The sequence below is a fragment of the Mizuhopecten yessoensis genome, unplaced genomic scaffold (assembly GCF_002113885.1).
Source record: "Mizuhopecten yessoensis strain PY_sf001 unplaced genomic scaffold, ASM211388v2 scaffold1951, whole genome shotgun sequence".
In the NCBI taxonomy this organism is placed as follows: Eukaryota; Metazoa; Mollusca; class Bivalvia; order Pectinida; family Pectinidae; genus Mizuhopecten; species Mizuhopecten yessoensis.
The window spans coordinates 179,174-194,626 of NW_018404303.1; the positions used below are offsets into that span (position 1 = coordinate 179,174).

A 15,453-nucleotide genomic window follows, 5' to 3' on the forward strand; every position below is an offset into this window, starting at 1 on the left:
TACCATAGTGATATACCTCCTGGCCCTTTAGACATAGGGCACTGTTACCATAGTGATATACCTCCTAGTCCTATAGACACAGGGACTGTTACCATAGTAATATACCTCCTAGTCCTATAGACACAGGGGACTGTTACCATAGTGATATACCTCCTGGTCCTATAGACACAGGCACTGTTCACACACTGACACAGTGGTATATCATTCCTAGGACACCGCTATATTACTCTGGCTTACAGTAATCATCAGGAAGATCTTGGACAAGTCAAAACAGGTAATCACATGTCAGTAAATATGACATGACTACAACCATTCTGGAATGTGACCATTCTTATCTCCAAACAAAATACAACCAGAAATCAAAAGGATTATGTTTGGTATTTTTTTTTAAGTAATTGAAGAGAATATTGCTTAACATTTCTTAAGAATTGAAATTCAAGCTGGTGAATTATACTTTTCACTGGTGACAATTTAAATGTCATTTAAAAAATAGTCTACTCTTAAGTCATTATGTGATCTTCTATCCAAGTTAAGTATTGCTAAATACAGATAATATACTGACAGGACTGAAAGTTTCTCCATTAAGTAGTACCTTAATATATGATATGAAAGAAAATGGGCTATATTTTCTCACATTGAACCTTCCATAAGACCATCAGAAATAGAGACATGCTCTTGATGTCAGTAATTGCACTTATAGAAGGTTATAGAAGGGTTTTGATAACCAGCTAAATAAACATTTAGGGATCGCTGTTATCTTGTATGATATTAAAATTAGGGTTGTAAATATATGTATAAGTAGACAAATAGAATCAGAATACAGCAGTTAATGGTAGATCATCTATAGAAGTGTAACACATAGAATCAGAATACAGCAGTTAATCGTAGATCCTCTATAGAAGTGTAACAGCCTTGTGTGAAATATCACAGATAACAGATAGTATCATATAGACAATAGCATCGTAGAAATGTGAATTTTCATATTTTTCCATATCAGGAATGTGTGTGTGCATGTTTGTGTTCGTCATATGAGAAATATTTGTGTGCATGTTTGTGTTCGTCATATGAGAAATATTTGTGTGCATGTTTGTGTGTGTGCTGTATACATGAGGAATACTTGAGCTTCCATAAGACCATCAGAAATAGACATACTCTTGATGTCAGTAATTGCACTTATAGAAGGTTATAGAAGGGTTTTGATAACCAGCTAAATAAACATTTAGGGATCGCTGTTATCTTGTATGATATTAAAATTAGGGTTGTAAATATAAGTATAAGTAGACAAATAGAATCAGAATACAGCAGTTAATTGTAGATCATCTATAGAAGTGTAACAGATAGAAACAGAATACAGCAGTTAATGGTAGATCCTATATAGAAGTGTAACAGATAGAATCAGAAAACAGCAGTTAATGGTAGATCATCTATACAAGTGTAACAGATAGAATCAGAATACATCAGTTAATGGTAGATCATCTATAGAAGTTTAACAGATAGAATCAGAATACAGCAGTTAGTGGTAGATCATCTATAGAAGTGTAACTGATAGAATCAGAATACAGCAGTTAATGGGAGATCATCTATAGAAGTGTAACAGATAGGATCAGAATACAGCAGTTAATGGTAGGTCATCTATAGAAGGGTAACAGATAGAATCAGAATACAGCCGTTAATGACAGATCCTCTATAGAAGTGTAACAGACTTGATCAAAATATAGCAGATAATGGTAAGTATCATAAAGACAATAGCAACGTAGAAATGTGAATTTTCATATTTTTCCATATCAGGAATGTGTGTGTGCATGTTTGTGTTCGTCATATGAGAAATATTTGTGTGCATGTTTGTGTGTGTGCTGTATACATGAGGAATACTTGAGCTTCCATAAGACCATCAGAAATAGACATACTCTTGATGTCAGTAATTGCACTTATAGAAGGTTATAGAAGGGTTTTGATAACCAGCTAAATAAACATTTAGGGATCACTGTTATCTTGTATGATATTAAAATTAGGGTTGTAAATATAAGTATAAGTAGACAAATAGAATCAGAATACAGCAGTTAATAGTAGATCATCTATAGAAGTGTAACACATAGAATCAGAATACAGCAGTTAATCGTAGATCCTCTATAGAAGTGTAACAGCCTTGTGTGAAATATCACAGATAACAGATAGTATCATAAAGACAATTGCAACGTAGAAATGTGAATTTTCATATTTTTCCATATCAGGAATGTGTGTGTGCATGTTTGTGTTCGTCATATGAGAAATATTTGTGTGCATGTTTGTGTTCGTCATATGAGAAATATTTGTGTGCATGTTTGTGTTCGTCATATGTGAAATATTTGTGTGCATGTTTGTGTGTGTGCTGTATACATGAGGAATACTTGAGTGGGTGCTTTAGATATATCAGGCATATGTGTATGTATATTACACACATGAACAATGTGTATGTATATTACACACATGAACAATGTGTATGTGTTTTCGTATGCTATCCATCAGAATTATGTTTGTATGTGTGTATATGCTATACATATGCATGTGCGCATGTCTGTGTATATAGGGCACGATACATGTGCTTTATGTATGCACTGAATCTTCGCAAACACCAGATGCACATGCTCAACCATACATTTTCACATTATACATAATTTATTCCTAAAACATATTAGTTTCACAATAAATCTGGCATAAACAGAATAAACGTAAGAAACTGAACACATGCTTTACCATGTAAGGAGCATACATTCAAGAAAAGAGTAACCAACACACACTTCAAAGTTACCTGTTGCTGACTGAGAGATGTTAAAATCATCCTGATCACTTCCCAAGACTCCCCACAGCCAGTTTCTAGGAAATCAGGAGTAGCCACACAAACAGGGCCTAGGAGGGTTTTGACAACCTCATATTAGACAGGTCCTTCACAACCTTCCTTACTTGGTCTGCTACAATTGTCTAAAGTGTTAAGGAAGGAGAGATGGCATTCACTCCTGTAGCACTGTCTCAATGGCTGACTGATACATTAACTGAGAGGCAGTGATGCAGAGTTTTGTTGCTGCCGGTGCTGGAAGCAGGAATATGCTTCGTCGTTGTCGACAACGCCTCAGTAGTATTGGAAACAAACTACAATTCTGCTCCAACTGGGTCACTTCTAGACAGCCGATGACACAGAATCACGCCTTAGAGATTGTCCTTGCTCCGAAAAGTCAACAACACGTAAGTGTGAGATGAACATATGTTTGTGCGCATGAACCCCAAAACGTACACATGACGTGCATAATACGCTCTTGTGTAATAAGTTGTACGTACGTAGCTGTGCTTCTATGGCTTCAGAGAATTAAATTGGTACGGAGGAGGAAAGCTTGACAAGATATATAGATCCATACTGAGGAGGGACAAACAGTGCAATCAATGAACGCCGGCACTACACATGCTATTTTTTGCTACAGAACTCCTGAGGATGAGCCCGATGATACCAGGCCACGACCAGTGTACCGATGTTCAATCGGACCGAAGGCGGCTCTCACAGACTCACTCATAAAATCAACACAAGCTTAACCTACAATTAATCCAACATTACTCTCCTCAATGGCCAATCAAGGAATACAAGCTCACTGAGCGAGCTCCAGAAATTTTTTGAGTAAATAAATTATGATTGTAATGGGTCCCAGTCGTCAAAAAAACAGAGTGAAACCTGCCATAAAACCATAAAATCACCAACATATAGCTCAAGGTTAATTCTAGTGATGATGGAAAGACATTATATATATAGCTTGTATGGTAGTATTAGGCTGAGTACCAACTGAAGGAATCAGTTCATCTAGAAATAATCTGCTGTAACTGTGTTTACCCTGCCATTCTGTGGACGACTCAGTACGACTGGTGATAATAAGTGGTGTTCAAACCCGCACAATGTCACCTGTGTATATTCACACCTGGGGTCAGTATGGTGAAGCTGTCCGTGTCCTGAGGTGGACCTTCTCCGGCCACAGTGTCCACCACTGACAACTTTATGTCTCCGTTACAATCCCAGAGACCTCGTAAAAACCAGTGACGACAATAAAAGGCGACATGTTCTCCAAGCCTCGCGAGTCTAATTTGATCACAATACTGACCCTGGCTCCGTTGTTTAGGTTTTACCAATTTAATAAGTTATCTGATGAAGCTTTACGAACCTACGATATTGGAGACGTGAGCTAGGGAGAACCATACACGTATAACAAAAACTTGGTCAACCAATATTAACATTTCTATACTAAAACAATAGGCTATACAGCACTGCTGTACCGACTGGTTACAGTGTACAAAAGACAGGCTGGTTTTGGATCAGTAATTTTCATTAAAGATATCAATTATCTTTGTTATTTCTATAAGTACAGAGTAGCAACAAGGGCAGACAACTCGGCTAAAATACAGTCTATATAACTGTTTTAAAAATTATCAGAAGCTACACATTTTACCCATAATGAATGATAACAGTTTAAGGTATAGGACAGACTTAGCAACAAAACAACTCTCTAAGGCTTTAAAGTGATAATCTGTCCTAATAGAAACCATTCCCATTTTCATTTTTATAATGTATGTGTTTTTTGAAAACAATAATTACAGACGAATGTGGTTTTATTCTTGCTGAAAGCTTTTCAATTGTTCACTTTAGTGCTTCAAATACAATGGGATAAAAAGATAAAAACATTTGATACATAGTGAAAATGTACTTTTCAATTTAGGATTTTTAATGCCACTTTATGGGTGTATGTTATGTCACTTTAATATCCATCCTCCTTTCAAATGAATTCCACAGTGAAACACAGTAACTTGATAATAAATCATTTTGAACTTGTTTATAGGATATCATCAATAAATGGTATACAATAACAATTCAAATTTATTTCAACTACGATATCTTTAAAAAAAGATTATTTAGGGAGGGGAATAACTTTTAACACAAAAACCCTGATTATAACATGTGTCAGGCTGCATATCCTGTTTTATATTATAAAAACATTCATTTTGAAGTAATTTGTGAGGAGAGATGATTGTGAATTAAAATGCTTTTGAATATTTGTTGTCACAAATAAACAGGGGACATCTAATATTGCTCCTTTAGTAAACTCAACATCCTGTAAATAGGTCAGTGAGAGAGCATTCACGAAAATAACTACACACAAAAAATCAGTGATTTGTAGTAATCTAATGAGAGAAATAACTACACACAAAAAATCAGTGATTTGTAGTAATCTAATGAGAGAAATAACTACACACAAATACTCAGTGATTTGTAGTAATCTAATGAGAGAAATATATATAACTACACACAAATACTAAGTGATTTGTAGTAATCTAATGAGATAAATATCTATACACAAAAACTCAGCGATTTGTAGTATTCTTATGAGAGAAATAACTACACACAAAAAATCAGTGATTTGTAGTATTCTCAAGAGAAACATCTATACCAAAAAACTCAGCGTTTTGTAGTATTCTTATAAGAAATATCTATGCACAAAAACTCAGCGAATTGTAGTATTCTTATGAGAAATATCTCTACACAAAAACTCAGCGTATTGTAGTATTCTTATGAGAAATATCTCTACACAAAAACTCAGCGTATTGTAGTATTCTTATAAGAAATATCTATGCACAAAAACTCAGCGAATTGTAGAATTCTTATGAGAGAACTATCTATATACACAAAACTCAGCGATTTGTAGTATTCGTATGAGAAATATCTCTACACAAAAACTCAGCGAATTGTAGTATTCTTATGAGAGAAATATCTATATACACAAAACTCAGCGATTTGTAGTATTCTTATAAGAAATATCTATACACAAAAACTCAGCGATTTGTAGTATTCTTAAGAGAAATATCTATACACAAAAACTCAGCGATTTGTAGTATTCTTATGAGAAATATCTCTACACAAAAACTCAGCGATTTGTAGTATTCTCAAGAGAAACATCTATACACAAAAACTCAGCGAATTGTAGTATTCTTATGAGAGAAATATCCATACACAACAACTCAGCGATTTGTAGTATTCTTATGAGAAATATCTATACACAAAAACTCAGCGATTTGTAATATTCTTATGAGAAATATCTACTGTGGAGTCTGTAATAATCAATATCAATAATTGATGGTAGTGTCCCTACTCACTCAGTCCACACAAAATCTATCTAGTTTATGAAGTACCAAAGGTCCAGTACACTACTTTAACTGGCTTAGAGAATACATCGCTGTTGTTACTTGATGAAATCATGTTTGGCTGTTGAAAGAAGCATACAAACTCTCCCCATAATGTAGAAACTGTTATAGTCACGCACAAAAAAAGCCAATAAAAGCATTTACAAAATCAGATTACGGAGAACTGTCCGACTTTGTGACTACAGCATCGGAGTAAGTAGCAATGACAAAAACCACACCCAGCGATTCCCTGGGGAACACTATGGTTTTATAGCTACAAAGCATCTCCTAAACATGGTTTTATACATCCTATGTTTCACTTAAGGGATGCAGAAAGAAATTTATAAAATTATATGCCGAAAATTTTGTCTGGTTCAGCTGAAGATTTTTTCTGGTTCCGTAAACAATTTTCTGTGGTTCGAAAATAATACAGTCAGGTTCCTTTGGGTATAGAATTTGACATCAAAATCCTGACATGCCTCCGTTCTGACTCGCATTCTATAGCCTCTAGGTAGAATTCTCCTTATGACCTATAACCTAAGATAGATAAAAGGCCCCTTAAGTTTCAAATGCACTTTGTCGCTAATATGCATATAATTGTAACCTTTGTTTCTCTAACTTTTCCATGTGGTGTCTCTCAATGAATCAGGTTTTAGAGAAACCCAGACTACATAAAGAACGAGTAATTTGTGTGCAAAACCAATGTGTACTTTCTAATAACTCTCTTCAGATACAATTATCAATCTTAAACATTTTAATTCAATGATGCACAAACTTTTTCATCAGATTTGCATATTCATAAGTCATCATATTTATATATCTATCATCAAAATAACATATTTCTGAGTCATCAAATATATACAGTCATCAGATTTACATATTTATATAATCCAATTTATTATAGTCATCAGATTTACATATTTTATAAGTCATCAAATTTACATTATTATATATCTATAAGTTATCAAATTAAGATATTTCCATGTCATCAAATTTCTTTATTTAGAATTCATTAAAGTGCAAAAAAATTATGTGCATCATTATCAAATTATTTTCCCACTAAAGCTTAGAATTACATATAAGATTCATACAGATAAATTATTTAGGATAACTTATATGACTAAAATTCTTCCCCTCTGCTAGGACAAGGCCAATGCTTGGTTTAGCTTTTTGGGGTGCATACTACCTATCTGATGAGAACCATTTTGAATCCTGAAAATATGTAATATTTATGAAAAACATATTTTGCTTTTTTAATGCTTAATCGTGACAGGACCTGGAATATGATAATACTCAATGAAGAATAAAATATCTTTGATACTGTATGATGCTCTATAATTCTGCATAATTCTAGTTCAAACTTCAGGATTTTGAAAAAAAATATCTATGGACACAATAATGTTAGTTGAAACAGAATAACCTAACGGTGCCTACTGTTTGGCAATTCAACTGTGCAGGATTGTATTCCGACTGATACTGATGTATAGCGTCCCTAAGACCTGTAAACAGTAACTGTATTCTGACTGATACTGATGTATAGCGTCCCTAAGACCTGTTAACAGTTACTGTATTCCGACTGATACTGATGTATACGTCCCTAAGACATGTTAGCAGTTACTGTATTCTGACTGATAGTGATGTATAGCGTCCCTAAGACCTGTTAACAGTTACTTTATTCTGATTGATACTGATGTATAGCGTCCCTAAGACCTGTTAACTGTTACTGTATTCTGACTGATACTGATGTATAGTGTCCCTAAGACCTGTAAACAGTAACTTTATTCTGACTGATACTGATGTATAGCGTCCCTAAGACCTGTAAACAGTAACTGTATTCTGACTGATACTGATGTATAGCGTCCCTAAGACCTGTTAACTGTTAATTTATTCCGACTGATACTGATGTATAGCGTCCCTAAGACCTGTTAACAGTTACTTTATTCTGATTGATACTGATGTATAGCGTCCCTAAGACCTGTTAACAGTTACTCTACATTGGGGCTTGAATTTCCTCTCCAATATTTTTGTTTCCAATTCCAACGATACATCACCCTGCCACCTGGACCATCAGTGACAGGTTGGGTGATGTCAGTTTAGAACACTGGTCTGTTATATAATTAGTTAAACTCAGTAGGATCAGTTTCCGACCATTATCGGTTTTAAGCAATCTTCACAAAACTTTATAAAGATGTTATAATTACCAAATTACCAGCTTTTTAGGGAAGAAAAAACATTGATTTCTAAAAATCAAGGACAAACACTGGCATTGTTCTGACGCGATGTCCTCCACGATGTCCTCACAATGTCCTCACAATGTCCTCCATGATGTCCTCACAATGTCCTCCACGATGTCTACCCCGATGTCCTCACAATGTCCTCACAATGTCCTCCACGATGTCTTCACAATGTCCTCCACGATGTCTTCACAATGTCTTCCATGATGTCCTCACAATGTCCTCCACGATGTCTTCACAATGTCCTCCATGATGTCCTCCACGATGACTACACGCCTATTTTAAGGGGATGTTAACCGCTGCCATAATGCATTATGAATTTTTTTCCATCCTCTTGATGCATGAAAGCATTAAACTGGGCCATAAAAAGCAACAATTTGTGGTGAGCTTCCTGGCTGAAGCAGCTTAAAGCCAGCAGAGGCTTAAAGTACACACACTTATCTGTGGGTAGATTGTGACCCAGATCTTAAAAAGCTTCCTCTTGGAACTGACAAATCTCCAACACATTAACCACAATTTTAAACTGTTTCAAGTTTAAATTGATTAGAATTGGCTTTCAAAGGAGAGCAGGATTTTTTATGTGAAATGAAAGTTTCCTACATGACATGAAAGCATATGTTTCTGTTCATAGTACAATGGAAGTCATTTTGAATAGTAAATTTCACAACAGGGTAAAAACTGACCAAACCTGCCTCATTTCTGTTAGAAATTCTGTATGCTATAGAAGCATTGAGAAGAAAACCACAATTCACAAAGCTATTATGTAATTGATATAGCAGTGACCACATTCGACCTCAAACCGCAAGTGACCTTGACTCGAGTTTATTTCCTTTTACCCACAACGCCAAAAAAGCCAGTAATGATTGAACTGTAAAAGAAGAAATTGAGTCGTAAAAATTAAACCTCAGAAATGTGCCATGACCCTGGAACCACAGATGACTCACAATAAAGCTGCTTTACTGCTGTTACTGTGTTAATGATCAGTCAAACCACAAGAGATAGCAGATTTGGTATTATCGCACCTCGGACAAAAATGTCAAAAACCATTGGTTTAGAGCTGTCACGTGGTGACCCTCTTATTTTCTATATAGGGTCAGTAGGATTCCATTATAGGGCAATATGGCCGCCCATTGCTCACCGCATCAAAACTAAAACAACAGATATGGGTAACTGAATATTCTAAAAATAATACAATGCTCACCGTAATTCCTATTCGCTACAATTGCATTGTTACTATTATACAAAATCTCACAATTAACAAATGAGAAAATGTTAACGATCTGTGTGATATCTTGTTCCAAGGACAAAAAAACTGTTACATGTTATGTTTTTGTTATATAATTTATTTTATTTTCATTTATAAAAGTTAAATCATATTGTTTTGTTATGCATTACATCATTTTCATTTTAAGCAAAAAGGGTCCTTGATGCGATAAATTCGTTATATAGTCAGTTACTGACCCTCTATGGTTCTGTAGAGGGTCAGTAACTGACTATATAACTAATATTAGTGGCCATACCCACTCTGGCCTACGTACTATATATATAGTGGCCATACCCACTCTGGCCTTCTAGTACGACTGTAACAGAATGGCAAACAGATTTGGTATTAGTGGCCATCCCCACTCTGGCCTACTAGTACGACTGTAACAGAATGGCAAACAGATTTGGTATTAGTGGCCATACCCACTCTGGCCTTCTATATATATATAGTGGCCATACCCACTCTGGCCTTCTAGTACGACTGTAACAGCATGACAAACAGATTTGGTATTAGTGGCCATACCCACTTTGGCCTACTAGTACGACTGTAACAGAATGACAAACAGTTTTGGTATTAGTGGCCATACCCACTCTGGCCTTCTAGTACGACTGTAACAGAATGACAAACAGATGTGGTATTAGTGGCCATACCCGCTCTGGCCTACTAGTACGACTGTAACAGAATGACAAACAGATTTGGTATTAGTGGCCATACCCACTTTGGCCTACTAGTACGACTGTAACAGAATGACAAACAGTTTTGGTATTAGTGGCCATACCCACTCTGGCCTTCTATATATATAGTGGCCATACCCACTCTGGCCTACTAGTACGACTGTAACAGAATGACAACCAGATTTAGTATTAGTGGCCCTACCCACTCTGGCCTACTATAGTACGACTGTAACAGAATGGCAAACAGATTTGGTATTAGTGGCCATACCCACTCTGGCCTTCTATATATATAGTGGTCATACCCACTCTGGCCTTCTATATATATAGTGGCCATACCCACTCTGGCCTACTAGTACGACTGTAACAGAATGAAAAAGGTTCAAGGTCAATAGCAAATCGTGGAAATCAAGCAAGTGAAAAATGATTAGTTTACTGAAAATATGTAAAATTAAGGTACAGAATATGTCACACACAATTCTGTCACTAAAAGGATTCAGATGGAACTAAAGTTAAAATCTTCCAATAAATGTATCCCATTGTGTTCAATTTCTGTGCTCTGAATTTATTCCAGCAGTGACTTCTTCCGCAGAAAATGTTCCGTAGTTTGTCTTTAGTTCCTGAAGATTCACTCTCCCCAAGAGCACTGATTTCAAATGGTGCTAGACCCTAAAATGTACTATATCTACCCACCACTTGAGACCAGACCCTTAGGGAGTCATAGATAGTCCAACTATTTGTACAAGAATTCATCACTTCACTGGTAAAAATATACACAAATTCCGTAACACATTTGACTCTCATAATAAAAGAAATTTCATTGCAATCATTAATCTTTCCATTGTAACAGTTCCCATGGCAACTATTTGCTTTCCAATTTTGAGAGAGTTCCTATTGGCAACCATATTTTTTATGGTAATACAGTTTTCATGGTAACCATTAATTTTTCCACTCTAACACAATTTCCATGGCAACCAGCTACCTTTCTATAGTTACACAATTTCCATAGCAACCATAAAAATTTCTGTGAGAAACACAAACCAATGGCAACCAATACTGCCTTTTAAAAGAAACTCATTGCATGGCACAATTGTAATCCTCGTTTGGAATGCGATTCCATGGTAAGGGCTTGCAATTAACAGAACAAATGGAAACATCTAGACATACTGTCTTAACTCTATAAATTAGCAATGAAAGTTAACACAAAAATAAAGCTATTATGCAATTTACAAAAAAATAAATGTATTTCCATTTGTTTCGTGACCTGGATAAACATATATTACTACAAGAATAATAGCAGTTTGTTGTATTTTAAATCCCCAACATCTAACACCTTGAGTTTTAGATAATTTACCTGGTACATTCAATGGTCTTATCCCATATATTCCAACATAGAATATCTAACGAATTTCCACTTGTGTCTGAAATAAATGAATGTGTAGCACATGTATCTTCGATTTTACTGCTGGAGTTCATGCAAACCCTGATAAGACAAAACCTAGGACTGAACGACAGCGAAGAATAAGTTCCAATATGTTCATGAAATATGCATACATCGGATAACTTTCTTGCATGTTGACAGTGCTGATCAAATGGTGGTGTTTTTTTGTTTTTTTTTCTCCAATCCAGTTGTTACTTTTACAAGTAGCTAGGCCTGTTCCTGGTGAATAGGGTTGTATAACCCAACTAGGCAATACCGCATTAAACATTCATGGCTTGTGCAAATATTTTTCTATCGATAGAGCTTCCGAGAGGTTTGCGATCAGGTGGTGGCCTTACGGTGAATATGCGACAAAAAAATACACAGCACTAGCCCGAAAGTAGGCTCCCGTACTGGAGAGACATCAAACCTAACCTTAAATATTACTGTCATTAAGCAATGTCCAAATCTTTTAATGAGGGGTCATATGGAGGGTTTCAGGACCAGAAGTTCAAAAGGATCCCAACATGTGAAAACCTTAGTAATCCTTACCTTTGCAAGTATATCTTAGATAAAAACTATACTTAATAAATACCCTGTAATTAAATTTTATATATGTGTGCTCCAAATGAATGATTTTGTGGATTTACCTTTTCAGTTTTAAGTGATTATAAAATGACCGAAGGAATATCAATATTTTAGAAATATAAATAGCCATTCCTGACAAAATTTGATGTTAAAAATGATTATTAAAGAAAAACGACCTAGTTTTGAAGCTTCTAAAGGGTCAAGAAATCATTAAATACAATTTTTACGCAGGAAAAAGCCAATACTGAATTCTATAAATTCACTTAAAAATTGCCCCAGGCAAACTGAACCTAATGAGAGGAAAGCTGTAGCAGGAATTTGAGCAGCAGGATACGGAATAGAAATGTACCTTTAACAGGAAACCGGTAACTACAGCCAATTAATGAGTGTACACTGTACAGGCACAAAGCAGTCTGCAGGAAATCACTGTTGGTGGGAGGGGATAACAATCTTAGAAAATTAATTACAAACTCTGTTCTTTTAAAAATAAATTAATGGTAATTTTTCTTCAATGAGTGAATTTTATATTCTACACAATAATTTGCACAGGATGGAACGAACTGTTTTTACCTGTAGATAAATATTTAAGCATGATGGGGAAGGTGTGTGTGTGTGTGGGTGGGGTGGGAGGGGGAGGGGGGTTAGTTTTTCATTTTCTAACTTTTAGAAAGTAAACCTTTGAAATGGCATTACAATTTTCATAAATAAACTTATTTTAAGAGGTGTTTGTACCTGTAGCTGGAGGATAAAGGGAAGGGGTTTGTATCTGTAGCTTGAGGATAAGGGGACGGATTTGTACCTGTAGCTGTAGGATAACGAGGAGGGGTTTGTATCTGTAGCTGGAGGATAAGGGGAGGGGTTTGTACCTGTAACTGGAGGATAAGGGGAGGTGTTTGTACCTGTAGCTGGAGGATAAGGGGAGGGGCCTGTAGCTGGAGGATAAGGGGAGAGGTCTGTACCTAGAGGATAAGGGGAGGGGTCTGTACCTGGAGGATAAGGGGAGAGGTCTGTACCTGGAGGATAAGGGGAGGGGTCTGTACCTGGAGGATAAGGGGAGGGGTCTGTACCTGGAGGATAAGGGGAGGGGTCTGTACCTGGAGGATAAGGGGAGGGGTCCGTACCTGTAGGATAAGGGGAGGGGTCTATACCTGTAGGATAAGGGGAGGGGTCTGTACCTGTAGGATAAGGGGAGGGGTCTGTACCTGTAGGATATGGGGAGGGGTCCGTACCTGTAGCTGGATGATAAGGGGAGGGGTCCGTACCTGGAGGATAAGGGGAGGGGTCCGTATACCTGGAGGATAAGGGGAGGGGTCTGTACCTGGAGGATAAGGGGAGGGGTCTGTACCTGTAGCTGGAGGATAAGGGGAGGGGTCCGTACCTGTAGCTGGAGGCGTTCAGCTTGGTCTCGCCTCTGCTTGGCATAGATGTCCTGTTTCTGTATAAGCTCCTTTTGGAGGGCGATCTTCTCCTGCAGCTGTTCGTACTGGTCATGGCGTACTTCACTCTTGGCCAAATCCCACTTTTCTGACAAATGTTCATGGCGCTGTAACAAAAATTATGAAGCATAAAAAATCAATACAAGTTGTCTATTATAGCTCTGGTTTAAAATTCAATTTATTTCAGTTTTTCTATCTGACGAGCAAAAACTTAAATCTAATATGTCACTGAACCCTCTTTTTCAAACTTCTGGCAATTTGAACTTTCTTGTAAACGAATCAGATATACCAAGAGGAAATTCACTGAATGTGGAATGATAAATTGTTGAATATGTTCATTAAAACAGAATAGAATTAAAGCCAATTTTGTTACAACATATACATGGCCAAGTATGGACTTCGATCAAAGAAAGAGGTCTTGGCAGCAATTAAATTTTGCAACTATTGCTCGCACATTTGATCTAGGAAAATTATGTAACAGGAAAGAGAATAGTGTGCTTCCACCGGGGAAGGAACCAGTGATCCTAGACTTTCTAGTGAGTCGCTTTACCACTGACCTAAAGGGAAAGAAGGCGACTGTAATCCTATGTACAATTAAAATCTGTCACAATCATTATTTACAGAGCGTGAACAAAATCATCAAAACCAGTGATCCTTCCAGAAATTGTGTTTAAGGTACTAGTGCCTTACACAGAAGTCAAGCTATTCCCGTGTCAGTGGCGTTGATAAGTAACCAAACAGTGTTAGGAATATGGCAATATTCAAAACATAATTTTGTACTGGTCGGATGATTAGACACAAATTTTCATTTGCTTGAAGACCAAATCTTTGATATCTAGGATTTTTCTTTCAGACAATAATTATTTAAGAAATTTAAATATGAAGAATTCAGAGAGCTAGATTTATTACATCAATTGTATCTCAAACCAATTATTTCTACAAATTATGATGACTATTCTTCTTTAACCAATCGATGAACAACTGAATCTGTAAACAATACAATTCATCAGTATTTTAACAGTGTCAGAGAACCATCGTATTAGTGAACGACAAAGGCTTGCACAATTCAAATTCAGGAAGTCAGAACTCCTACATATATAAATAGGCTACACATCAAGGACTAATGATTATCTCAAAACAGAGGGAAGCCATTTTGTTAAATAGAACCAGTACATTATAGTCCAACTTCAGGCCTTGGATCTGGAACACTCTACAGACTAGCTTCCACCAGTCAAATGTAAAGACTCAAAAAATTATGAAATTCTGATGGTAGCACTAATAGCTAAGCTATGTCAGTGTAGACTTAGCTTACTTTATCGATGCCAGCTTGAAAATCGGCACAGTGTTATTATCGGCCAAACATAATCAATTACTCAAGTGGTAATAAACTTACAGATGGTTTCTTACAGATCACCAATGGCCAAAAACAGTTACATATATTCTGATCAATACTACTCTCATTTTCTATGGTAAACCTATCCGAGTGCTCTCCGCATTGGACAACCAGCGAATCGCAGGTCTGCCGATCACAAGGAAGGCGGATTCCATTTTGACATGCAGATTGACTCGTCGCAATATGCAACACTCAATACACATAAGCAGCTTACACCGTACACAAAACCAACATGGCTACCATCTTCTTCGTCTGTAC

The 15,453-nt window shown here is 36.4% G+C and overlaps 1 protein-coding gene across 3 annotated transcripts in view; it reads right to left on the reverse strand.

Annotated features, from left to right (window-relative positions):
* Positions 1–15,453, reverse strand: part of LOC110443162 — a 134,696-nt gene that overhangs the window by 32,950 nt on the left and 86,293 nt on the right. For all 3 annotated transcript variants that reach the window (XM_021487221.1, XM_021487214.1, XM_021487206.1), the window contains exon 3: positions 13,745–13,909. In XM_021487221.1, the coding sequence (XP_021342896.1) occupies positions 13,745–13,909 (165 nt within the window). The remainder of the gene's footprint in view (positions 1–13,744; positions 13,910–15,453) is intronic.